We start from the raw sequence: 26,905 nt of genomic DNA, 5'->3' as shown, positions 1-26,905 counted from the left end.
GGCCAGGTCGTTCCCGGTCCCGAGGCTTGTCCCTCCCTAGGAACAAGTTCAGCCCTCCGGTGCCAAGATTTCTCCTCAGGCCCCGCCCCTGCCCGCAGGCCACCGCCTCTTCTCAGGTCGGCCCCTATGACAGGCCGGAATCCTCAGGAGGGCGGAGCCTGAGGCGGGAAGGGGCGGGGCCTGCGGGTGTGGAAGCGCTTCTTCCTCGGAACGCGGACTGCGACCCCGCCCCTGCGCTCGGTCGTTGCTGGGAAACGAGCGTCGACGCTCTAGCTGGGGCCTGGGCGGGCCAATGAGCTGGCACGCCGCTGCCCAGCCGTGCGTCGCTGGGCGGTTGCGTGAGGTGCGCGGGGGCGCGGGCTGCGTGTGGCGCGGGGCGGGGCGCGGCTGGTGCGCCTGAGGAGCGATGGCGGCGGCCTGAACTCACCTAGCCCGGCCGCCGACAGGCCGGGGCAGGGCGGCGTGGTGCAAGCGAGAGCGACGCGTGGGGCGCGGCGCGCGCACAGGCGCAAGGTGCCGAGGGGTTGGGGATGACGGCACCGGGCTGGGGAATTGCTGGCGTGAGGGACGGGGTGAGGGGTTGGCAGGTGGTGAGGGGCTGCTGCGAGCGGCTGAGGTAGGGGCGGGGGACATCCTGGGCCCTATGGACCGGGAAGCCAGGCGGAGGAGATCCTGGGATGCTTTGTGAAGGGCCAGGTTGGGGGAACTCATGGACCCCCGTCTGCAAAGGGTGTGGGTTCGCTGAGCTTGGGAAGGTGAGGGACGTCCTGGGACGAGAGTTGAGGGGGTAAGGCCTGTGCGAGGATGAGGAGCGTTAAAGGCCAAGGCGGGAACTTGCGGGGGCTGGCTGTGTCTCGATGGAGGAGTAGAAGGCAGAGCAAAAGAGGAAAGAGGGGCCGAGGGTTGTAAGACTTGGCTAAGAGATGAGGTTGGTTGCGGGGCCTTCTCGGATGTCCAGTCCTCTCCAGGGACAGCAATAGTTTTAGAGCAAGGAAGGACAGTACAGGTGCATTTGTTGTGCACATGGCTGCCCTGTGAGTGGGGGAAAACCAACACAAAACAGCATCATGAGCAATAATAGCTATGGTAATGAAAATGTTTGAGGTTTAGACCTCCACAGAATAATAACTGAAGCACAGTTTCCTCAGGTGCCGCTTTCGTAAGCAGACTTTAAGATGAGACCCTCACGAAGTTTTTTTGGGAGGGGTGGAGAGATAGAACTGCTTGTATTACTTTCTCTGCCTATTTCTTGACTCCCTTACTCCATTCCTCTTTACCCGTGGTTGTCATCTATATTGGACGCAGTTGCTAAATCTAAGTCACATGGCTTGTCACCTGCAGTTAGGTTTACTCTCCTCGGGAGTTTGAAAAGCAAAAACAAGACATTGCTTTGTGGAGGTAAATTTTGCACAATAAACTGTTCTTCCTTTAAACTGATAAGCTTTGACGTACGTGCACACTTGTAAACCAAGATGCCAAACACTTGTATCACCCTGAAAAGTTTCCTCTATTCGTTCACAGGTCATCCCTCCCTCTATACCCTGTAACCGAGTTCATTTTATTTGAATCTAATAAGCCCATCTCCTTACCAACCCACACAGACATGAAGTTTGCAAAGCTGGACTCACTCTGTGAGTGATAATGGCCATTTTCCCATCACTGGGTCTTCTCTACTGACAGTCGGCGAGGTAGCTGAGGCACTGTGAGCCTCCTTAACCATCGTTTCCTATGAAGATCATCTCTTGAGAATTAGAATATCAGCTTCGGAGCTAGTTACTTTAAACTGTGATATAGATATATTTTCTTCTTTCTGGAGGCCAGAGAGTCCTTCTTCACAATGATAAATCTGTTGGCCACCTGCCCAGACTATCAGAACTTATAGGACCTACAAGTATACCAGGCTGGTGAATAATGGTCCCTCAACACTGAGCCATCCATTTCCTGGCCGTGCACATCTATATGAGATCGGAAGAAAGAACTGTGGGTGCAGCTCAGAGGGAGAGTGCCCTACTGTGTTCAAGGCCCGAGTTTGATCCCCAGTACTGCTAAGGGGGTGGGGTTACCTTATTCCAAGGTTATTGTTCTTACTCTTTTGGTGTTAAGGTACTCTTTGCTCTTCACCGAAGAAATAAATATTGGTAAAGTAGATGTTAAGTTTAAAGAAAATCATGAAAATAAGAAGTGACCACCATATATTTTTTTTCCCCCTCGAGACAGGGTTTCCCTTTGTAACAACAGTCCTAGCTCTTGTAGGAACTAGCTCTTGTAGACCAGCCTGGCCTCAAACTCATAGGGATTCACCTGCCTCTGCTTCTCAAGTGCTGGGATTAAAGGCGTGCACCACCACAGCCTGGCTGACCACCATATTTTTAATTAAAAATATTTCACAGGTTTATGAAATCCTGACGTTTGGAATGATAGTGGTGTATGTGTGTTGTTTTAGGTGGAAGAAATATGTACTTAGTTATTTTATGTAACTTCAGGTATCTGAATAGCATTCATGCTTTCATATTAAATAATAACTCATTTTAAAATTAAAGTTTCATTCTTTACGTAGCAGCCTCAAAATTTGCTGAAATTATATTGATACCTGGTGAAGTAGAAAAAGGGATTTTATTTCAGAGATGAGTCAGGTTCAGCAACTAGAGGTCACACAGGATAGTGACAAGACACTCAGAGTTTGGCGTCTTCATAGTGCTAGTTACTTGAGGAAGCAAGGTTTGTAAGAGAAAGGAAAGGTGATGGAAAGGACATGACATAGTTGTTGAAAAAATTGTGATGAAATTGGGGACCTCATACTGGCAAGAAGTATAGCTTTATGATTTGTAATTGTCTACTTGCAAAAGAGATTAAGGGGACCGAGAGTGGTCATAGGGACAAGGGCTTTAATATCGTGATAATGACACGGAATAGGCATGTATATTATCTGGTGCATATTCATAATCACATGTTAAATAATTCCTTTTTCTTTTCCTTCCCTCCCTCCTTTCCTTCTTTCCTTCCTTTCTTTTTTTTTTTTTTGGAGACAGGGTCTCACTATGTAGCCTTGGCTGGCATGTTAGAGCATTCTTAGGATTTGTCTAAATTCTCGATTGTGCTAGAGAAAGCACAGAATCTGGAAAGCTTTTTGTTCGATATACTAAACTCTTTGTTGCCACAGTAACGCATCGCTTAAAATGGGGTTTGACTTCTGATATATAGAGGATTGTGGTAGGTCGGAGAGGACGAGACGTGGATGCGGGTGCTGTACTGATAGAAACATTTTGTGGTGGTGTATGTAGCCATTTTCCCATATCGTTCATATGCCAGCCACTCTTACTAGGACTTGGAAAACAAATTCATTCATTTATTCATTCATTCAGTAAATTCTTGTTGGGAACATAAGGTAACAATAGAAATAAGTTGTTGAAGTTGCATAGGACTTTCATAGAGTTGCACAGAGCTCTTATTTTGGTTTGGAGAGAGAATGACAGTTTTAGTTTAGAGGGAGAATATGGAAATATAAAGAATATGTCACAGTGATGTGATTACTTCTCTATCTGTCTCAGTCTCTTCCTGTGTTCTGTATACATATCCATGTATGTATATTTATCCACAGATATCTTTGAATTAACATGCCTGGAACAGAACTTAAGAGTTTTTGCCCTGACCCATTTTTGCATCCATGTGTCTTGTATCAATCCAGAGGATGGCTTCGGTGTCATTTTCTTTCTGCTCCTTCTCCTCCTAAATTTAGTCACTAAGATGGTTATATACTTTCCCCTCCGTTATCTCTATTGCCACATCTTCACCAACCTTAGCCTTAAAGCTTTAAAAGTTGGTCTTTTCTTGCCCATTCCTAGAACGATCTTTCTAAAAATACAAATGCAAGCACGGAATTACACTGCTTTAAAACTTTGGCTCTTTGTAGCATGTAGGACAACATCCAAATTTCTTAATATGACCTCGGCTCACCTCTTCATGCCTTGTCTGTTGCCACTCCCTTGTGTTCTAGCTTGAATAAATTGTTCACAGTTCTCTAACAAACATGTTGCTTCTTTAGACTTGAAATCTTTGAAAAGCTGCTTCCTCTTCTAGGAACATCTTTTCTTTGCCTAGTGAACTTTTCTTACCCTTTAGGATCAATTTCACCCAGTCTTTGACATCCTCTTTGTCACCTTCAAACAACAGGGTTAGAGATAACTGTGTGACATTGAGGAGCCACTGTTGTAAAGGCAGTTACTGTGTGCTACGAGTTCACTTTGTGCCTATGGGAATCCACTCAGATGAACAGATGCCTGCAAGAGGCCCAGGTAGTATTGGGGAGGTGGTTCATATCCTGGTAGTCCATTTGTCTGAGACATGTAAAAGCGGGGAGGGTACGTGTGAGTTGAGGTCCAGATAGGCTATTAGGTGCCCCCACCCCACTGTATTTCTACAGGTTTAATCAGGTCTTTCCACTTTTAGTGTTTGGGGTAACAGCCTTATCCCCCTTCCTTAGGAAAAGATCTGTTCTTGGAAGGTCATTTGGTCTCCCAAGTCCCTTCCTGCTTCTTTCTCTTTGCCTCTCCCAGGGCAAAGGTTATTAATGGAGGCTGAGGTTGAGCCTCTTCCTGTCTCTGCTTTTCTGAGGTTGGTTGACACCTTTTGCTGTGTAGGCCTATAAAGCTGTATTGTGTTTTGGACCCTGAGGAGAGTGGCGGACACTGGCCATGTGTAGATTGGAGAAATTAACTGCTTCTTTCTTGTTCGTCTTATGATTGAAACTGCAGATAAATGGGGGGGGGGATCTATCTTTTCTTTGGACTTTGCTGTGGGACAAAGGGTGTCATAACTATATGGCAATTCTGCCTTCTTTATCTTGTCTTGAATTTTGCTTGTAGTTTAAATAGGTGGCAGGAATACCAAGGCCTTTTGTATTTTTAAGTATTTAAGCAAAGCCTAGATTAAGTGTTTAGTTTTGATTTCTGAGATGCATATTCCAAGTGGTTATTTTTCAGGAGCTACAAGAGGTAATAAGAAAAGGCTAAAGCGGGGTGGGGGGTCATTCTTACATCTGTAGATGCTTTGTGGTAGTTAAGCAGGGGAGCAAGAGAGGGCACCCCAGATATATTACAAGATAGGAGTTTTTTATATTTTCAGAACCTGGAGGGGGTTTATTTTGGACATATTATTTTGCTGGGTTTACTGCGGATTGAGTGTGAGAGACACACATTAGAGCAGATTAGATCTCTTATCTCAGGGATGGGAACACCCTGGTCAAACAGGATCAGAAAGGAAAAGAGTAAAGAAACAGTTTACAGAATATGTACTTTATGCCCAGAGTGCTGTTCTCTTACTTAATTCTTAAAAAGAATACTTATTTTCTTAGGAAATTTTTGATAAGGAAAGAGGCTCAGATTTGTGGTTTAAGATCACATAACTGGAACAGGGTGCGTTGAGATTCAGACTTTTGTTTGAGGAATTTCAGAGCTCATGCCTTACCTACTATTTGTGTTATTCTTTTCTGAGCATAAGGTTCTATTTGTTTTCAGTCCTCAAATGAGATACATTGTAGAGAGTACTCTGTAAACAGTGATATTCTTGTATCAGTCAAGCTCCTTGGCAGGTGGCAGATGGCTCAGGCTGGGTTTCACAAGAGTTTAATTAATAATGGGACTATATTTACAAAGGTATAGGCAGTGATTAAAGAAACCAACATGAAATGTTAGTAGCAGTTAGAGGGAAGAATTTCTATTGTTTAACTCTGGGCTTTGCATTTCTTAGCTTGTATCTTCCTGGGACCTCAAATCTTGGGACTATAAGTACTTCTTCCAGTGCATCCTTTGTGGTCATAGCTGCTAGTGTGTGGGCGTGTTTGATGGTTTATAGGAAGCTGTTTATGAAATCCACTCTGGCTTCTCTGCTGTCTCACTCCTTTCCCCTGACTGTTGGTCTCCAGAGTGAGGGGTGACTAGGGGGTAAGGCTGTAGATACTTCCCTTTGATTTTGCTCTCATCCTGTGCTAGTTTTCCTTCCTTCTTGAAAAGGTGGTATATGCCTTTCTTTCTCAGATATCTTATTCCTTGTTTTTGTCTGTTATTCCTAACTTATTTATTCATTATATCAACTTTTCTTTCTTCAGACTTGTTTTCTCAGTTGACAAAAAAGACTTGAAGCTTCCTACTCAAAACCCAAACGAAAGCCCCCCCCCCCCCATTTTTGACACAAATTCTTCTTCTGCACACACTGTACACAGGCTGGCTTGGAACTGTGATTTCCCCCTGTTCCGGCCTCCCAGGTCCTAGAGTACAGGCCTGGGCCAGCACTCAGATCAGAACCATATGAACTCTTGACCCCCCCCTTTTTTTTTAAAACACAAACTGCCCTATTTTTTTTTTCTATGTCACTGAACTTTGTTAAAATACATCATATATTTCTCTGGTTCTCAGTTGTTCTTGAATTTTTTTTTATAAGATTATCTAAAAAAAAAAAACCCTCAATAAAACCAGTGAACTGTTTTCTATCTTCATTCTACTTCTTTCTATGGGATTTTAGGCAATCTCCCTCCAGTCTCTTGAAACAAACATTCTTGATTTCTATTTTGCTATATTTTGAATGTCTCCTTTAATTTCTGACTACTTTTACTGTTTTTGGTGTCTTGTGTGGTGTGTGCGTGTTTTTTTTTTCTTTTTTGAGGTGGAGGGGCGCAGTGTCTCTCTTTGTACTCCTTAGCTTGTCTGAAGTTCTCCATGTAAGTCCAGGCTGGCTTTGAATTCATATACCTCTACCTCCTGAGTGCTGGGATTAAAGGCATACATACACCATGCCTGGCATTTTTGTCTTTTTTTTTCTTTTCTTTCTTTTTTTTTTTTGAGAAATTATCTTGTTATATAACTCAGGCTGGTCTCAAACTGACTATCTTTGTACCTCAGCTTCTCAAGTGCTGGGATTATAGACATGCAGCACTCATTACATCTGGCTAAATCTTTCTTACCAAATTCTGTGTGTGTTAGGGTTTCTGTTGCTGTGAAGACACCATGACTATGGCAACTCTTGTAAAGGAAAATGTTTAATTGGGGTTGGCTTACAGGTTTAGAGGCATGGCTTGCAGGTAGACATGGTACTGGAGAAGGAGCTGAGAGTTCTACATCTGGATCAGCAGGCAGCAGGAAGAGTGAGAGACACTGGACCTGACTTGAACATTTGAAACTTCAAAGCCCACTCCCAGTGACATACTTCCTCCAATAAGTCCACACCTCATAATAGTGCCATTTCCTATGAGCCTGTGGAGGCCATTTTTATTCAAACCACCACACTTGGCTTCCCTAAGTCCTGGTGTTCTTAAGATTTAGCTCTTAGTTTTTTTTTTCATTTTAATAATATTATTCACAGCTTCCTTATTTGCCTATATGCTGTAACTTCTGAATTTTTTTCTTTTTTTGAATATTTATGTTTTATTATTATTAAAAATTTCTACCTCCTCCCATTTCCTTCCCCCATCCCCCACTTCCCCTCCCCCCCCTTCCAGTCCAAAGAGCAGTCAGGGTTCCCTGCTCTGTGTGAAGTCCAAGGTCCTCCCCCCTCCATCCAGGTCTAGGAAGGTGAGCATCCAAACAGACTAGGTTCCCACAAAGCCATACATGCAGTAGGATCAAAACCCAGTGCCATTGTCCTTGGCTTCTCAGTCAGTACTCATTGTCCGCCACGTTCAGAGAGTCCGGTTTTATCCCATGCTTTTTCAGTCCCAGTCCAGCTGGCCTTGGTAAGCTCCCATTAGATCAGCCCCACTGTCACAGTGGGTTGATGCACCCCTCGTGGTCCTGACTTCCTTGCTCCTGTTCTCCCTCCTTCTGCTTCTCATTTGGACCTTGGGAGCTCAGTCCAGTGTTCCAATGTGGGTCTCTGTCTCTATCTCCATCCATCGCCAGATGAAGGTTCTATGGTGATATGCAAGATATTCATCAGTATGGCAATAGGATAGGGCCATTTCAGGCTCCCTCTCGTCAGCTGCCCAACGAACTAGCTGGGGACATCTCTTTGGACACCCGGGAACCCCTCTAGAGTCAAGTCTCTTACCAACCTTAAAATGGCTCCCTTAATTAAGATATATACTTCCCTGCTCCCATATCCACCCTTCCTCCATCCCAACCCTCCCATTCCCCCAAGCTCTCCCCATCCTCCCCTTCTCACTTTTCTCTCCCCATCTCCCTTTGCCCCCACCCCACCCCCACTCCCAAGTTCCCAATTTTTGCCTGGTAATCTTGTTTATTTCCAATATCCAGGAGGATAACTATATGTTTTCATTTGGGTTCACTTTCTTATTTAGCTTCTCTAGGATCACAAATTATAGGCTTAATGTCCTTTATTCATGGCTAGAATCCACTTATGAGTGAGTACATACCATATTTATCTTTTTGGGTCTGGGTTACCTCACTCAGGATAGTGTTTTCTATTTCCATCCATTTGCATGCAAAATTCAAGATATCATTGTTTTTTACCGCTGGGTAGTACTCTAATGTGTATATATTCTATATTTTCTTTATCCATTCTTCCATTGAGGGGTATCTAGGTTGTTTCCAGGTTCTGGCTATTACAAATAATGCTGCTATGAACATAGTTGAACAAATGCTTTTGTAGTATGCTAGGGCATCTCTTGGGTATATTCCCAAGAGTGGTATTGCTGGGTCCAGGGGTAGGTTGATCCCGAATTTCCTGAGAAACCGCCACACTGATTTCCAAAGTGGTTTGCAAATATTTCTATGTATTTCGCCCACCCAACCCTATTTTTGTCTTAACCTGTGTTTCTAGTGCTTACTTAGCAGAGTGCCCAGTACTTTATTAGTACCATTATACCTTGAGTTAATCAGTTGAATGTACCTTCCCTGATCTTTAGGACTGGCCTTCCCTTTATAAGATCTCGTCTATAAAAGGTGTCCTTCGGCACAGTTGCCACCTTCCTTTAGTTGTGATGAGGTGACTGAGTGAAATAGATGAAAGGAGGTGTTGGTTAGTGTAACCTTAGGTCAGAGTATGGGACTGCTATTATATTTCTGGGTTCTTTAAGTTCCTTTTGAGTCTAAAAAGGAAACATGACTGAACCACATAGTTCCTCTGAAGAGTTTTTACTCATTAGAGACAATACTGATGAAAAGGTGTTAGGCTAATAGCTAGTTTGGTGCATGTTATTTGTCCATTAATTGAGCAGATATTTATTCAAACATTGAACAGATAGATACTATTCTAGACACTGAGGTTAAAAAAAGTAATTAAGGGCTGGGTGGTGGTGGTGCACACCTTTTATCCCAGCACTTGGGGGTCAGGCAGGCAGATCTCTGTGAGTTCGAGGCCAGCCTGGGAAAGCTAGTTTCAGGACAGGCGCCAAAGCTACAGAGAAACCCTGTTTTGAGAAGAAAAAAAAAAGTAAGATAGGCAAATCCTGCCTTCAAAGAACTGATTTTTTCATGGAGAAGATAAGAAGATAGGTAAGATAGATAGTTTTCAGATCATAGAATCTATTAAGAAGGGATTAAGAAGCTAGAAAATGAAGGTAGGAAGATAAACTATTTGTAAAATTGTTAAGTAAGGTGGACTTCTCTAAGATGCATTTAAGTGGAACTGTGGGAGTAAGGGGAAGAGTGCAGAACATTCTAGGCTCAGGGAATAGGAAATAAGACCTGTGACCAAACTATGAGTGAGGAGGAGACTGACAGAGAGATTACGTTGTCTAGGCTTCTGTAGATTAGGGTTAGGGCGATTACTAGTGTGATAGGAAGTCGCTGGCTGTCCAGTAGAGGAGAGATGGAGTAAAATCTAGGTTTTACAACTTATGCTTGCCGAATGGAGACTAAACTCTTAGGAGGGCAATTTAAGCCAGGCATAGTGGCATGCATCCCTTAATCACAGAATTGGCAAAGGTGAGGCCTTGAGGCAAGAGGATGATGAATTTGAGGACAGCCTGGGTTACATAGTGAGTTCAAAGCTAGCCTGTTCAATATATGAGATCCTGTCTCAAAACTGAACTATAATCTATTGTAATAGTGAGACATGATTTTAATTTTCTTTTTTTATCTGTTATTTTCTTTGTGAGACAAAGTCATAACTTTGTAGCCTCAGCTTGTCTTGAACTTTATGTAGCCCAAGCTAGCTTTGAACTCATAATCTTCTGAAATGACAAGATTTGTTGTAGAATTAGATATTGGAAGGAAAAGGATAAAAAAGGACCATGTCCGGACTTTTGATCTGAGCATGTAGGTGAGCATTGGTGACATTTACTGAGATAGAAAAGGCTGAGGAAGCTACAGGTTTGGTGGTAGAAATTATGTGTTCTATTTTGGGCATGTAAATTTCATGTGCTGACTGTGTGGATCTGAGTTCCTTTTGTTGTTGTTGTGTTGTGTTTTGTTTTGTTTTGTTTGAGACAGGATTTTCTGAGTAGCCCTTGCTGTCCTGGAACTTGCTCTGTAGACCAACTGTAGTCTCAGACTCACAGAGGTCTGCCAGCCTCTGCTTTTCCATGCTCTCAGATTAAAAGTATACACTGCCACCAGCTATGTGGAATTTTCAGTGGAAAGCTGCTGAGTTATTCTTCCAGGGAAGCTGAGAGTGGTGGGCTCCTATTTATCCTTTTCATCTTCTCCCTTTGAATTAGGTTTGCAGCTCTGGACTGGGCAGTGAACTCTGGGCTTGCTATTCCAGTTAGGTGTAATCTGTGGCTCCATGGCCAGCTACTGGCTCCTACAGACCGGATGAAGCAGATTGGAGACAAAAGTGGAGAAAGCCTCCAGCTAGTACAGTCTCAAAGTATAGTCCTCAGGCTGCTGGCCCTGTCCAGCCTGCCTCATGGAGAAGATGAATTGGCTGAGCAGGCTGGCCTCCCGGGTCCCTGGGCACCGTGTACCTCAAGGGGCCAGTCTGCAGACCCCTGTCGTGGCTGACCCTGAGACATGCCTCATGGTCTTCAAGAATCACTGGTCTCAGGTAGGAGACTCCATGACAAAATACCTAGTCTGTTACTCACCCTAGTAGTCGTAACCTTCAGAGTTCTGTGTTCTTATCACCCCATTTTTTCTTCTTTTCTGTCCTTTGCCTTAGGTGGTGCGAATCCTGGAGCGGCAAGGCCCTCGGGCAGCTGCTGGAGGCACAGCTGATGATCTCAGTGCTGTGCGAAACCACACGTACCAAATGCTAACATTGCTGGCAGAGGATCGAGCAATCCCTTCAGCCCCTTCAGGCCCTGGGCCCCTGCTAGAGTTTGCTCTGCGTGAAGATCTGCTGAGCCGAGTGTTGACATGGCAGCTGCAATGGGATGAGTTTGGGGATGGAGTTGAGGAACGGCGGGCTGAGCAGCTGAAACTATTTGAGATGCTTGTGAGCGAAGCTCGCCAGCCTTTGTTGCGGCATGGGCCAGTTCGTGAGGCTCTGCTTGCCCTGCTGGATGCCTGTGGTCGTCCTGTGCCCAGTAGCCCAGCACTGGATGAAGGCCTGGTGCTACTTCTCAGCCAACTGTGTGTGTGTGTTGCTCGGGAGCCTTCATTGCTCGAGTTTTTCTTGCAGCCACCTCCTGAGCCTGGAGCTGCTCCACGTCTTCTCCTCTTTTCTCGCCTTGTCCCATTTGTCCATCGAGAAGGCACCCTGGGTCAGCAGGCCCGTGATGCTCTACTTCTGCTCATGGCTCTCTCAGATGGGAGCCCCACTGTGGGCCGCTACATCGCAGATCACTCTTATTTCTGTCCGGTTAGCAAACCCTAGGATGGGGAGTAGGGTGTGGCATGTATGTGGACATTGAACATCATCTTCCGGGGAGTAGGGTGTGGCATGTATGTGGACATTGAACATCATCTTCCTATCCAGGAGATGTGGAAAGGCTAGGTGTCAGGAAGAGAGAGACCTTTATTTCAGATTTGAAAGCAACTCCTTGGAGTTGGAATGGGGGTGAAACATGATCATAACTAGATAGCAGGTGTTGTCGGTGAGGGCCTGACACATGGCAACTTGCTATCAGCATTGGTAGTGTTTTTTAACCTGTATTCCCTTCAAATCTTATGACTAGTTAGTTCCCAAAGCCGTTACATTATCTGAATCTTTGGTAATCTTTCTTAGGTGCTGGCCACAGGGCTAAGTGCCCTATACTCCTCACTGCCCCGAAAGATTGAAGTTCCAGGGGATGATTGGCACTGCTTGCGACGGGAGGACTGGATAGGAGTGCCAGCGCTTGCACTCTTCATGAGTTCCCTAGAGTTCTGCAATGCAGTCATTCAGGTAGGACTAGGGTTCCTAAGGAGTGTGACCCTTGGTGCTTCTGGGAAGTTGGGGTAAGCGGGTCCGTTTCCTGGGGTTAGGATGTCTATCTTTACTATATTACTCTGCTCTCTTCCAGGCAGTAGACTCTTCATAATCCCCCCTTTCCCCTCTTGTTCTGTCTAGGTAGCTCACCCCCTGGTGCAGAAGCAGCTGGTTGATTATATCCATAATGGTTTCCTGGTGCCTGTCATGGGCCCTGCCCTGCACAAGGTAAGGATGATAGGTGAGGCAGAGAAGGACCTGGACTGCTGTGTGGTTGACCAGTGAAATGAGTAGTATGGGAGGTGTTGGGTAGCGTTTTCCTCCTCTTTTCCCTTTCTGATACTTCTTGTTCCCTAGAACCCAGGGAGTATGAGCCATGTATGTGCAGGGAAACCTAAGTCTCCAAGCTTTGCCTCCCCTTCATCCAGACCTCTGTGGAGGAGATGATTGCCAGTACCGCCTACCTGGAACTTTTCCTGCGGAGCATCTCTGAGCCTGCCTTGCTCCGTACCTTCCTGCGATTCCTGTTGTTACACCGGCATGACACCCACACCATCCTTGACACCCTTGTTGCCCGTATTGGCAGCAACTCCCGGGTATGGCTCTTAAACTCTGTCCTGGCTTACTACCTGGGTGAGCCATCTTTCTCTGATTTCTGTTGTCCAAAGGTGTTTCTGCTCTTTTTTTTGAGTTTTGACTCTGGTATTCACTTTAGCATGGCAGTTTGTCGTACTAAAGTTTAGCCATTTTGAGTAAAGAATTTAATTTGCTTCCCTGTTTTTATACTATGTTCATCTACAGCACAGTCATCCATTATGGGCAGAGGCTTTGCCGTGGTGCAGTGATTGTTATGTATTGCTCCATAGTTCCTTTAAGCTGTTTATACTCTCTCAGTTGCTGTGGGTGATAGAAGAGTGCTTTGAGTTTTGTGTCTGTAATAATAAATGGTTCAGCTTTTCCTTGTTGGCCTGCCTTCTCTTCTCTTTGGATTCACTGCATTTGAACTGTGGTTAGGGCACATATCCATCCACCTGCCCACTTAGATTCCTTCTACCTGCACAAGTTTATTGATAATGACATCTTGTTGGGTCACTAGGTGTTAGGAACACAATGGTAGTTACTGCTGCTGCTGTCTTAGAGCTCATTTTATGGAGAGTATAAATATCAAATTAAGTTACTAAAATAGTTGAAAATTGAGGTTACTATTTGTGCAAAAAAAAGTTTAGTAAAAATATGGATTGGCCAGGGAAGACATTTCAGAGGATGTCATGTTATGCCTAAGATAATGGAGTCAGCTATTGAATATTAAGTAAGGAGAGCAGTTTAGGCAGAGGGAACAGCATGCAACAGGGAATGAGTATTGTGACTAGAGATGGAATGAGCTAGAGGGAGAAGGCAGTGAGAGTGGAGAAGATTCCAGTCATGCATTTTAGAGAGAGGAGAGAAAAGAAGAGGTGGGTATGTTTCTGATATGAGATGCTTAATTTTATAAAGATAAACTTTTATTCTTATCTTAAAGATAGAGCATGCCATGGTATTAGCTCTGTCTGACCTCCTGGATTGCTTTGACAGTTAATTTCCTTCTTGAGATTTATTTCCATTCTTCTTGTGTTTATCTGCCATTCTTTCATCCTAATCTTAACCTTTTTGGTTTTCTTTCATTGTTTTTAGTCTCTAGCATTTCTGTTAGTCTTCAAGATTTTTTTTTTCTTTTATGAACTTTTCATGTTCTTGGGTTTGTACTTCTTAGTTTCTGGTTCTTAGAGGAACCAGTTCTCTTCTGATTTAAGGATACCCATGTTAAATATATAAATGCTTTGATTTCTACTTTCCAGTCCTTTTAGGTAGTTAGCTTGGCTTTTGTGCCTTTAAGTGAGCCACTTTGGCTAACTTGTCTGTGAGCCTGACAAGTTATCTGGGTTAGTTATTAGTTGCTATCAAAACAAATTACCACAAATTTAGTGATTTAAAACATTTTATTATCTTTTAGTTCTGGAGTACATATTTGGACTGTTCTTGCTGTCTGTTGAAGTGCATCCCCAATTTGACTACTTCTTCCATCTTTGGAGCCAACAATGATGGGTTACATCCCTGCTATATTTTGAGCCCCCCCTATCAATTTTTCTTTTCTTTACAATTTTTTCTTATACAGTCCTGGGAGCCAAACCCAGGGCTTTGTGTGTGCAAAGGCAAGCACACTATCACTGAGCTGCTTTCCCAGGCCTTCTTTTTCTTTTATCTTTGAGACAGTCTCACTGTGTATTTTAGGTTATGATGCTGTATATTATACCCAGGACCTCATGCATACTAAATAAGTACTCTATCACTGAGCCACACTGTAAGGCCCACAAAGTCCATAATTTTCATCACATCTGTAAAGTCTCTTCTGGTCTGCCAAGTAAAATGCTTATAGGTTCAGGCAGGAGCTCTTTGAAGACCTATTTTCCTGTTCACCCACCATTCTTAAGCGAGTCTGAGATCTCATTGCTGGCTAAAGTGGTCATTAGGACATCCATGTTACCCCAAATGTGAACTTTCTCTTACTATCGATCCACTTAGTTCTCTCACAGCCACCCAACAAGCAGTGCCCAGACTATACAAGACCAAGATGTCTGACGTACTTGCTGTAAGAAAAGTATAAAATGTTGTAGGGATTCAGAGCAGTGAGGTTAGCTTACTGTACGTGTTATTTTTGTCTAGGTAGAAATGAGTAAGGTTTCTTTTTCTAAAACAAAAGGTTTGTCTGCTCTTGGCCTTCTCACTTACTTTTTCCTTTTCCTGTCAGTGGCCCTGAGCTTCTCTTTAACCCACCTCCTCAGAGACACTGGGGTTGGAGAGGTGACTCAGACTCCACCTACTTCCCAGTTGGGATTCAGCCATTCAATTACTATGTGACTACAGTCTCTTCTGACAGGTGTTTACTTGACTGTAATATTGCTGTAGTTTCCTGTGAATTATTTGCTTTGGTATAGTGTTTCTTAGTGTCTGTTTTCTTGGGGTCTCTTTGGAGCATTGATGGAATCAGTATGTTGACAGTCCAGTTATGTATAGTGTCTGTAGAACTCTAGTGGATCTGACACTAGTAAAGTCTTGTTCACAAAGATTATGTGTTTATCTGGTTAATACAGAACATACTGTGTATGTGCTAGACTTTGGTACATAGGCTGTTTTTGGAGTGATTGGCTAGGCCTGGGGTTGGGGGAATGAGATTTCCCATTGGTGAATACTTTTGGAGGATAGACAGCTTTTATGGTGACTCCCTCCCTCCCCTTCCCCCTCAGCTCTGCATGGTCTCTCTGAGTCTCTTCAGGACCCTTCTGAACCTCAGCTGTGAGGATGTTCTGCTGCAGCTGGTTCTCAGGTACCTGTGGGGGCAGGGCTGAGGGATGGCTGACCCTCAGGGCCTAGTTTTGTTGGGGTGATGGGGCTGTATTGGGATTGCTTATGAGGGTCTTCCTGAGCCTAGTTTAGCAATGTAGTTCACTTGGCCTGCTTTTAGGTGCTGTCTTTCCTGATGACGCCATATTTTCTTTCTGCTATCTCCCAGGTATCTTGTCCCATGTAACCATGTGATGCTGAGCCAGAAGCCAGCTGTGCGTGACGTGGATCTTTATGGACGAGCAGCTGACAAGTTTCTCTCCCTAATCCCTCGCTGTTGTCGGCACCATGCCCCTAGCCCACCTCGTCCAGAGCATGCCTCATGGGCACGAGGTGGGCCTAGCAGAGAGGCAGGGAGAAGGGAGGACATCACGGGTATGGCCTGGGTTCTGTGGGAGCCTAGAGAGAAAGCAGGGGTATGGTGAGGGGAGGAAGGTGACAGTGAGAGGAATTCCATTTCTGGGGAGATTGATGAGTGGTCTTGCAGAGAAATTACTTCCCAGATAAATTACTTCTGGAAAGGCCTAGTCTGCCTCTCTCCTTTATTTCCATCATGTGTTCTGTTTGGGTGGGTTCTTTTGTTTGATTTTTGTTTATTGTTTTTTTTGAGACAGGGTTTCTCTGTGTTACAGCTCTGGCTGTCTTAGAACTTAATCTGTAGACCAGGCAGGCCTCAAACTCGTAAAGATCTACCTACTTCTGCCTCCCAGAAGTGCTGGGATAAAAAGGCGTGTTCCACCACCACCTGGCTCTGTTTACATTTTTTTTGTTCATTGATGGAGGTGGTGAGGGGTGATCGATTAGGGTGAATTAGTCTGGGGACTGGAGAATTAGCTATCAAAATAGTTCCGTTTCTGCTTCCTCACTATTTTCTCCTTAGCCTCTATATCTCTTGTTCACTCCTCTTGATGTATCTCCTTGATTTTGCTTATGTTCTCTTCCCTGTAAAGGCCCTGGAAGCCCAAGTGTTGATTCTTCTTCAGTGGTAACAGTGCCTCGGCCCTCCACACCATCCCGTCTGGCTTTGTTTCTTCGGCAGCAGAGCCTAGGTGGTCCTGAGTCCCCAGGTCCAGCACCACGTTCCCCAGGGCTTAATGCATCCCCAAATTCCAGCCCTGGCCGACGGCCTAGCCCTGCAGAGGAGCCTGGTGAGCTAGAAGACAATTATCTGGAGTATCTTCGTGAGGCTCGCCGTGGTGTAGACCGCTGTGTCCGTGCCTGCCGAACCTGGTCTGCCCCTTATGATGGCGAGCGGCCCCCTCCTGAGCCTAACCCTCTTGGCTCCCGGACTAAGAAACGCTGCCTACTGCCTGAGGAGGACAGGGACAATGTGGGGGAAGGGGAGGAGGAAAACCTAGGGAGTAGGGGGCTAGCTGTGGGTGTAGGGGATACCCCTGGCCACCTACTCCCACCCCAGCTCAATGGGCTACCAGGACCATGGCCAGAAGGAGCCAAGAAGGTTCGTCTGGTGCCACGACTGGTGCCACAGGAAGGAGTTAAGGAATTATTAGAGGGTACCTCTGAGGGTATGGCAGGATTAGAGAGCTTTGGGCAAGAGCTCCGGGAGCTGGAGGTGGCATTGAGCAATGGCGGAGCTGGTTCAGAGCCTCCCCTAGAGCCTCCACTACCTCCTGAGGAGGAGGAGGCCTACGAGAGCTTCACCTGCCCTCCTGAGCCCCCTGGCCCCTTCCTCAGCAGCCCTCTGCGAACTCTGCACCAGCTGCCAAGCCAGCCCTTCACTGGTAAGCTATTTAACTTAAGCCTTTTCTGTGTACACTTGCATGTTCTCAACATGTTTGTGCAGAGTTCTAAGACTTTTTGGCTGTGCCATTTCTGTGTGTTTGCCTAGCCCTGATCCATTTTGCTTGAGTCCCTTCTGCATACAACCATGTAATACTGTGTCCTCATGTTTCTGTTATGTGTTTCCGTGCTTGTGCTAGTTTGTATATTGACTTAAGTCTGAGCCTTGTTTGTCCTTATATGCATGCTCCTCCTTTTCCTTTAGTCTGGCCATTTCCTGGGATTGGTAAATAGGATGCTCTGTGCTTGGTTAATAATATATCTGAACCACATGAATGATGTTTGTACTATTCTGTGCGAAAGACACATGTGCACCTCTGTTTTGTGCCATTCCCACCAGTCTTCTGCTAGGTCTTTAATGGCCCTGGACTCAGCTCTTTTGGTGCTTTCCCTTCTGTTCAGCACCTTCCTCTCTGTCTCTTCAAAGAAGGGCCTGATTTCATTTTCCTATCCATTGTCTTGTACCTTTTTGGTTGCCATGACTGTCCAATACAGTTATTTTAAGAACATATGATTAGTAAGGATTGGGAGTGTGTGGGTGATGACAAAGTGTACCTGATAGGCCCTTTTGGGTTGATCCCCTGGAGCTAGATCCAACCTGAGATTTTGGACTGGTTCTTCTTTGTTTTGTTTGTGAGCAAGACAAGTCTTTATCAAGCTGTAATCTACATCTTAGCATGGGAAAACAAAACAAAACAAAATCTCTGGGAAGCAGTATAGTGGCTAGGGTTAAGACTATAGAGTTTAGATTAAGCACCCTTTAAGTTAGCATTCTGCCTACCATTGGTACATGAAAAATCATTCAATTTAATATTGGCACATTGTAAAAACATAACAAATGGTAGCTTTTCCCTGGGATTTTTATTAGTGGGTCATGGAAGATTGAAGTTCAGTAAGGCACCACCTATCCTAGTTGTCAAGAGTCAAGTCTGTGTGCTGCATTTCTCGATAAACCTGGGATTGCTTCTGTCTGGAGCCATATTCCTTCTTTAGCACACTATAGAAAACTGTCTTCCTATTCATTTAGCTTCTGCTCCGCTTCTTTTCTGCTCAGTACCTCTAGGTTGTGGTGTGGTTTTTCCAGAGTCTTTTGAGTATTAATTGATGCTTCTTTCCCTTTTCTTTGTAAAGTCATTTGTACTCTTTGCATTAACCCTTAGAAGATACTCCCAGGGAATGAACAGAAGGATAAAGCTAGGGATTTTGTTTGGACCCTTAAGCTAGTATTACTTCTGGGCTAAGACTAGTCCTATGGATACCTCTAGTAGATGGTGGTATAAAATCTGTTTCAGAATTCACCACTTGTACATCATTCTTCTATCATAGTTTAAATATATTCATTTTCTATAAAAATCTTTCATCGGAAATACTGTGACGGCTTCAGTGGTCCAGTGTCATGTTATGTCTTTAGGCATTTCTCCTAGGATAGAATGCTAATCCCTTCTTCTCATCCTGAGTCAGTTTCCTATGCCTCCGAACTAAGCTATTCTATTCCTGTAGAGCCCAGTCTACCTCCTTGATTCCCTGCTCCTGAAAGACAAAACTGATACTGTCTCTGTACCTCTAAAGACTTCTACTTGCTTTGAAATTCACAGTCTCTTTCTTTGTTGTTGTTTTATCTTTTTTGCTTTCTTTCTGACCACTATTTTGTTGCTCTCCCTAACATGGAACTAGTTTTGTGACTTGGTTCTCTGTGTATTCTTCTGTTGTGTTCTTGAATGAAGCTTCTTAAAAACTGAGAAATACAGTGTAGGATATGGTTATAATCAAATGAAAAAACTTGCCAGCTCTTGTACTTGATATTTGACATTGATATCTCATTGGTCCTCTTAATTATCTTATGAGGTAGGTATAGTTATTTTACTATAAATAGGAAACTAAATATTGTCAAGCTTTCAACTTATCAAGTCACAGAGCACATCTGAAATCTGAAATGTGTCTACACTCTAGAGCTTAAGATCTGACTCTTCAGTCATAATACTATAATGCTGGCATCTGGATACCTTAATGGTCCAGAGAAAGTGGTCACAGGTCATTTAACACACTCATATAATTTTCATCTAGTGGGGGTCTTGTTAGGGGAAGAATGCTTGCGATGTGCATTGTGTTCAGGCTTTGTATCCTTGTGCCCACCCCCTTCCCAGGCCCCTTCATGGCTGTGCTCTTTGCCAAACTCGAGAACATGCTGCAGAACTCCGTCTATGTCAACTTCCTGCTGACGGGGCTGGTGGCCCAGCTGGCCTGTCACCCCCAGCCCCTGCTCCGCTCTTTCCTGCTCAACACCAACATGGTCTTCCAGCCCAGTGTCAAGTCCCTGCTGCAGGTGTGCGATGCATGCATGCATGGGTGCGTCCAGGCTCAGTGGTGGGCTAGGCCCACAGCTAGAGTGACCTTGGGTGGCCTGGGAACAGGTGCAGTGGGGCTAGGAAGGCTTGTGTCAGTGTGAAACCACTGGAAACATTCTAAAATTGTGTCTCATAGGTGCTGGGATCTGTGAAGAATAAGATTGAGAGCTTTGCAGCCTCCCAGGAGGACTTCCCTGCTCTGCTATCCAAAGCCAAGAAGTACCTCATTGCTCGTGGCAAGCTGGACTGGGCTGAAGGTCCTACAGCAGGCCCTGCTCCCCGCCGCTCTGAGTCTGTAGGTAAGGACTAATTGACAATCCTTCCGTATTCTCCCTGACACCTCATTAGCCCAAGTTAGTTAAGATGCAGAAACTGAAGAGTTTGAGTCTTCATTTTTTGTTTTTCCAGGTTTTGAGTCAGAGAATAGAGTCATTATATTAAGACCCTAATTGTCAGTATCTACAAAAACCTACGTAATGGTAGAAGAACAAGGAAAGAGAAAGAAGTTCTTGGGTATTGGATATTGTGAGAACTTGATGTGGTATTTGCCTTCGAATGATGAGAGTGGGGGGCTTTACAAGGCTGTGGAGCAATTGGCGATATGGCTAGAAAGGTCTGGCCAGAGTAAGAGGCTTTTAGAGTGGAAGCTTTTCGAGTAGAAGTAGTGATTTTTCTTTCAGACACTAAGAAACTAGGAGAGGTTTTTAAAATCTTATTGTTAGAAGTGATTGATTGCAGATGAATTGGAGTTAAGAGAAGGGATTCAGGAAGAACAATCAGGACCAGGGAGGTTTGAATTTGAGTAGTGAGAAAGAAAGGCAGCAAGCATCTGGTAGAGCAGAGATGAGAAGGAAGTTTTTTTTTAATTTGTAAATTTTTATTTATTTATTTTTTATTGATTTTTATTGAGCTATACATTTTTCTCTGCTCCCCTCCCTGCCGCTCCCCTCCCCTCCAACCCTCTCCCGTTGTCCCCGTGCTCCCAATGTACTCAGGAGATCTTGTCTTTTACTACTTGGGAAGCAGGTTTTTACAGAATTATCAGTGGTTAAGGAGATACGGAAGCATTAAATATGACAGGATTTGGTGGTAGTTTAGGAGCTAAGGAAGCATTACATGTGATATTCTTAAGTTCATAGTTTAGTGCATGAGAGAGAAGCCTTGGGAAGAAATTATTGATGTTGAGTTAATGATTGAAGAACATGAAGTCAGCATAGGGAAGATCACAGAAGTATTTTCAGGGTTTTCCCAGGTGGAGATAACTAAGGCAGAAAGGATAAAAAAGTAGGAATGACAAATTGTAGCCGAAGGAAGCTGCAGATAGATATAAGATGCCTAATGGATCCAATGAAGGTAGGTTGCTGAGTGAGACCCTGGTTGTGAAGGCTCTGAATGCAAGATTAATAAGTCTGTATGGTGTTTCTGTAAGCACTGTTAGAGGTGGCGATTAGAGACATTTCCCATAATTGAGGGGCTAGAGTCTAGGCTACTTAAGTGATGGAATCCAGAAAGTTAGACAGAAACAAATGTGAAGCTGTCGGCATACCCAGCGGGAGGGAGGTCTTGGTGGTATTGGGCGGGGACTGGTGAGTGATGAGGTAGTAGTTAGTATAAGGACACGGATCCTAGACAGGCAGTGGAGTATTAAGAAATGAAGCCATCCCTGAATTGCAGTTGTACATGTAGGTATTGAAGGAGCAGATGATGTAGGTCAGCTTTAGGTAGTCAGAGCAAAGTAGAAGTAATTGGCTGGATGTGGTGCTAGAGCAATGGTTCTCAACCTATGGGTCGTGACCCCTTGGGGGATTGCATATCAGATAGCCTACATATTAGGTGTTTATATTACAGTTCAGAACAGTAGCAAAATTACAGTTATGAAATGGTAACAAAGTAGTTTTATGGTTGAGGGTCAGCACAACATGAGGATCTGTATTAAAGGGTCACAGCATTAAGAAAGTTTAGAACCACTGCTCTAGAGAGTGATAGGAAACACAGAGTTGGGGCATATTATGTATGGGAGCCATCTAACAGTGGTTAGAATAAATTCTTTAGGATGAGGGGTCATGGGGAAGGAAGGAGTTGTAGCTGGGAATAAAGTAGTTCAAATACTGGCTGCTGAAGAGACTGGATAGAGGGGAAATGCTGAGCAAGTAGGATTTTGGTATGAGGAAAAACTCCTGTCTCAAATCTTTAGTCATTTTTAGAGTTGAGACAAAAAAGAAACTTCAATTCAGTTTTTGTCCATCTTGTCCTTCCATTCTTCCAGAACCCAGGGGAGAAGTTCAAGAACCTAAGGGGGTTGGGGAATCTGTTTCCCAGACTAGGGCAGGTTCCCTAATCCCAGCACCTTCTTGATACTCCTGTTTCTTCTCAGTGAGGAGCCGGAGGCCATCCTTGGGGGAGTTACTCCTGCGGCATGCACATAGTCCCACCAGAGCCCGGCAGGCGGCACAGGTTCTTCAACCTGGGCGAGAAGGAACAGGATTTGGACTAGGTGGGGGTTCTCCAGGCGCTTCAACCCCAGTTCTGCTCCCCCGGAGCGGGGCTTCTGAACGACAAGGTGAGGCTCTGCGAGTCAAGAACGCTGTCTACTGTGCAGTCATTTTCCCTGAGTTTCTCAAGGAGTTGGCTGCCATCTCCCAGGCCCATGCCGTCACCTCGCCTTTCTTGTTGGATACTTCAGAGGAGTATCCTCCCATCTCAGGCTTTGGGCCTCTCAATCCTTAATTTTCTTCCATGGACAATCAGGGCCTTCTGTGGCCTGGGCTGAATTCCAGGACACGGGCTCCTTTTTATGTTTGGAGGCAGTGACAAATGGACTTTTTAATTTATTTCAGATGAATGTTTTATGAGAATTTGTTGCAATATGTATAAAAGGGAAATCTCTATTTTGTGCTCATTCTTCTTTGGCACCCTTTATCTCTGGGGCTGTGGCCCTGTGAAGGTTGAATGCAGGTGGAACATGAATCATCAGGGGGCCTTTCTGGTGATAACACTGATGGTTGGGTTTCACTTACTCTTAGAAGTGAGAGGACTTAATGCTTAGGGGAAAATGGAGACTCATTTTCTGCATCCCAGAAGGAAGAAGCACACAGGCCCAAGGTGGTTTGGGGGTGCAGCAGCTGATGTTTATTGGGGACCAGTATCCCTATGTCAGATCTTAGGGGCCTTGCCCCCTGCATCTCTTGCCTCAGCTTCATTCGTCGCTGTCGAACTCCGAGGACAGACCCTGCAGCAGGGGCAGGGACATGGAGTGCCGGTCGGGGTCCCCGGGGCCCCCACCCTGGGCTCCTGGTGCGGGGTTGCGGGGGCTGAAGAGCCAGTTCTCTGCTAGGGTTGGGGATAGTCACAGCTTGACTCATGCCCGCCCTGATCTTCCGCCCTAGTCCCTCCCTCTGATTCTGTTACACACATCCCCCCACCACACACCCTTACCAGGGTCATGCTTCCATCTCACCCTCCCTGGGCTCCCTCAGGTCTGTCCCTTCATAAGGGTCCTGTACACACTCGGTTGCTGAACCCATTCATAGGGTATACTCCCTGTACCCTCTCCCTCCAATGGTCTTTCCCATCCCTCATCTTCATTTCCTCTAGCAGTACCTGAAAGCATATAGGGGCCCCTCCGGAAGGGGTTTCGACCCTTATAGGAGAATCTGGTGGGTCTGCTTTCTGGCCCTTCTTGGGGAGGTGGTGTAGGTGGGGCTGGGACAGGTGGAGATACATCAGCAACTTCAAGGGTATCAGCAGGTACTGATGTGGGGGCCAGAGTTGATAAGATGCTAAGGCTAGGTCTAACCCAGATGGCTCCTTGGGGCAATGGGTCTTTGGTTAGAGACTTCTGTGGTCCCAGCACACCCTTGGGCTGCAGTGAAAACTTGAGGCAGGAGAAAGCAATAGGTAATGACCGCTGTAACCGGAGCAGCTGGGGCTCACGGGCTGTCGGGAACAGCCCTAGCTGCAGCCAGGTGCAGGAGAAGACCTGGTAGATGATGTAGATGCTGTGGGTGCTTCGGAGCCAAGGAAGATTCTGCTGTAGGCTCACCTGCCCTGGTGGTAGCAGTAGGAAGGCAACTTTCTTGCGCAGGCCTCCCATATGTAGGCGGATCCGGCAGGGCTGCCCATCCAACATTCTCATTTCTTCATAGGCTATCTCAGCTTGGCCATTTGGTGAGTATTCCCGAGTGCAATGGGAAAAGACACCATCAGACCCTACCTGTTCTAGAAGATTTGGTAGCAGCCCTACTGATTTCAGTGCCCTTCGACCCTGCCGGCCTGGCAAAATTAGGCGGGTGTGGGCTGGACGGGACTGTTTCACTAGAACGCCCAGTAGATCATAGCAGGCTGCATCCGACAGGAAAGGTACTGCCACTACATTGGACCCAAAACGTTCCTCGATGACCTGCAGGTGGCCAGTTTATAAGTCAGGGTCTGAGTTAAGGTCAGAGGTTAACTTGTGTTGTCTAAATTGACCTTCCCACCACTGTTCACTCTTTAAGTACATTTCTATGGTATACATAGACCCACACTTATCACCTAGTTCCCTTCTGTAGTAAAACCTTGAATGTCTTATTTTGTGCCAGATTATGGTAGATACTTGGATACATGAAAGAATGAGACTTCGTTCTTATCCTAAAGTAGCTTGGGCTAATGGAGGAGACAAAAATGTGAACAGTAGTTAGCTAAGTAAAATGATAGCAGTTTGAGATAAAGACAAGTGATTTAACAGCCTTTGTCTTTGATAGAAAGATGGTCAAAGACGTTTGGTAGTGGCAGTACTTGAGCTTTGGTGGGATTAGCAGGTTGGGCAGTAGTCATTCCTAGCAGAAAGGACAGCCAGGGAAAATCCCAGAACCATCAAATCATGTACATTTAGGAACACATAATTTCATACTGCTTGCATTTAAGGTAGGAAGAGGGAAGGCACACAGGAGTTAGTTTATGGAACGCTGTGTGTGTAAGCCTTTTATAAGTGATTGTTTTATCCTGAGGCCAATGGAAAGCCATTTGTAGGCTCTGGGTGGAAGATGGGATCAGGAAGAAGAGAACTGATTTTTCATAGTTATAAAGCGGGAAAGGGAAATAACAAGACTGTTGAAATAATGCAAGCAAAACATGATTTTATTTCCTGAGCTAAGGTAATGGGAAGTCGAAGTCACAGAATTGGTAGAACTTAGTCTCATCATGAATGTGGAAAAAAGGAATCTTCAAAGATCTTGCTTAGGAGATGGGATATTAGTGAGAAAGGACACACAGATGCAGGCTTACAATGCCTGTTGTTTGTGGGGGTTAGTTACCTCTTTTGTGTTTTCTACCCAACCTGCAAGGGATAGTTGTTTCTGTGTGTGAGGCCTAATCTTTGTCTCATTCCAGTATCCATTTAGGGTTTTTAGTTCCTTAGGTTTATCCTTCTTTATTTCCTGTTTTTGTTTGGAGTATGTGTAACTGGTAAGCAGTTATTGAGAGTACCTGGGAACATTGTAAGATCCTCTTTAGTAGTAACTTAGCTATTAAGATAGCCATCCATTCAAACTTTCATTGACTGGCTCTCAGTTATGCTAGAGAGCAAGGGCACATAAAAGTTCTAAGTGATCTACTTTTTATCCACCAGATCCCACATATCTGTGCTCCTACATTGAGTTCATCCAATGGCCCCTGAAGCTGCCCTGCCCTTACTTTGTACCATAAAGCTGTTTTTGAAATGCTGGCCTGTACATTGAAAGAAGGAAATGAGGGCACTCAGAGGTGCCCTGTTCTGTTTGAAGTCGTCCCACTTACTCTGGGTATCTCTGCCCCGAGTTATTCACTGAGATAATATAAGAAGGGTTTTCTTTTTTCTTTCCTATGGAGGAAGGCCTCATTTATGTTCACTATAATTTCAGCATGTCTAGGGTAGATACAGATTAGCACTGTTGAAACCAATTACTCTTAATCTTGGGAAAATCCTTTGCTCTCTTATTTCTGCTTCCCTTGCCTCTGTGGTGAGCATATTTCCAAGCAATGGTTGTTAAGGGCCATTAAGCTGCTGCCTCAAGTCTGATGGTTGCTTCTCTAAGATGGTGGTTTAAGCTTGGAAATACACATTTTTTTCCTTTTTCCTCTGAAGAATTTTGATGTTTGTCTTAAATTAGTTGTTCATCCTCAGTTCATTCATTCACTCAGGTGTTTGTTTATTTTGTGCTTTTATATGTCAGTTACTGCTGCTACTATTGTCTTAGATGTCCCACCTCTTTCTACACAGAGACCACCTAAGAATCAGCCTGGTCACACTTAGCCACTTCCTTCTTAGCCTCCTTATTTTACCTACCTTATCCTTGATGAGGGTCCAAGTGGCATCTGCTTCATCTAGTGTTAGCAGGTGGGGGTTACTGACCAACATGGTAGGGAGTGGGAGGGGTTGGGCCAGGTAGTGGCTGCTGCAGGAACCCCTAAGCTGCCCAGGGAGGTAAGCCCCCCGCCCCCCACCTTGGGCTGTGATCTACTTCAGCATGAGGTCATAAAGGTTCTGCTAGGCAATGGAGCCTTGGATACAGAGAGGATAGTAACTCTACTGCTTCCTTGCAGCCTGCAGGTCATAATATTTACAATTTATTTCCTTCTCCCTTTTCTTCCTCTCTATTACCCTTTGCCATTTCATTTTCTCCCTGTGTGCCTGCCCTGCCCTTTGAATAACATGAAGATGTTCTCTTCTTTCTTCTCTCCTCTTTTCACTCCCTTTTTTTTTTTATCTTCATGGTCTCAAGGTCTTCAGTCTCAGCCCAGAGTCATTCTCTTGCTTTGGGGAAGTAAAGTGCAGTACACTCTTTCTGTCTCAGGCTCCTGATCTGTAGTTCTTTAAGGAAACAGGGTAGGACCACTTCTCTTTTACTGCTTTACTAGAATAATTGTCATCTAGTTAGTTGTAGATTTCTTTAAGTTGCACTAGAGTCCTGAAAGATAGGGAAGTATAGATCAAGACTTACACTGAAAACAAACATAAACAACAATAACAACAGTAAAGACTCCAGTGATTCTTAACCTATAAATTACCGTATTCTTTCTCCTATTCTCAGAGATTCTGATTTAACTTATCAGGGGTATGCCTGGGAATCCTGACTTCTAAAAGCTCCTAGGTTGAAACCAGCTATTAATGAGTGGGTTAT

At 44.8% G+C, this 26,905-nt stretch overlaps 2 protein-coding genes across 4 annotated transcripts; one reads left to right on the top strand and one right to left on the bottom strand.

Moving 5' to 3' along the window:
• The first annotated feature begins 377 nt into the window (after positions 1-377).
• Positions 378-22,652, top strand: Fhip1b (FHF complex subunit HOOK interacting protein 1B). 3 transcript variants are annotated; one of them, XR_012910583.1, is made up of 12 exons: positions 378-513; positions 10,610-10,938; positions 11,053-11,694; positions 12,061-12,219; positions 12,385-12,471; positions 12,672-12,839; positions 15,525-15,604; positions 15,791-15,996; positions 16,572-17,363; positions 19,566-19,767; positions 19,903-20,065; positions 22,141-22,652. XR_012910583.1 is itself a non-coding variant. In XM_075971757.1 (12 exons), the coding sequence occupies exons 2-12, from the start codon at positions 10,801-10,803 to the stop codon at positions 22,491-22,493; spliced, it is 2,925 nt and encodes a 974-aa protein (XP_075827872.1). In that variant the 5' UTR covers positions 378-513; positions 10,610-10,800; the 3' UTR covers positions 22,494-22,652. The 3 variants fall into 3 exon arrangements, 2 of the variants coding, with proteins under 2 accessions (XP_075827872.1, XP_075827871.1); XM_075971757.1 differs by having other exon boundaries at positions 15,791-15,954; positions 19,566-19,744; XM_075971756.1 differs by having other exon boundaries at positions 19,566-19,744.
• A 310-nt stretch (positions 22,653-22,962) lies between these two features.
• C5H11orf42 (chromosome 5 C11orf42 homolog) lies at positions 22,963-26,142 on the bottom strand. The gene is made up of 3 exons (XM_075971759.1): positions 26,071-26,142; positions 23,367-24,165; positions 22,963-23,096 (listed from the first exon to the last, which is right to left on the bottom strand). Exons 1-3 carry the CDS (start codon positions 26,140-26,142, stop codon positions 22,963-22,965), a joined length of 1,005 nt encoding a protein of 334 aa, XP_075827874.1.
• Between the last annotated feature and the right edge of the window lie 763 nt (positions 26,143-26,905).

This window comes from Microtus pennsylvanicus, chromosome 5 (genome assembly GCF_037038515.1).
Source record: "Microtus pennsylvanicus isolate mMicPen1 chromosome 5, mMicPen1.hap1, whole genome shotgun sequence".
Lineage (NCBI taxonomy): Eukaryota > Metazoa > Chordata > Mammalia > Rodentia > Cricetidae > Microtus > Microtus pennsylvanicus.
The sequence above is the reverse complement of the archived record's forward strand: the minus strand, read 5'-3'. Positions and strand labels throughout refer to the sequence as shown.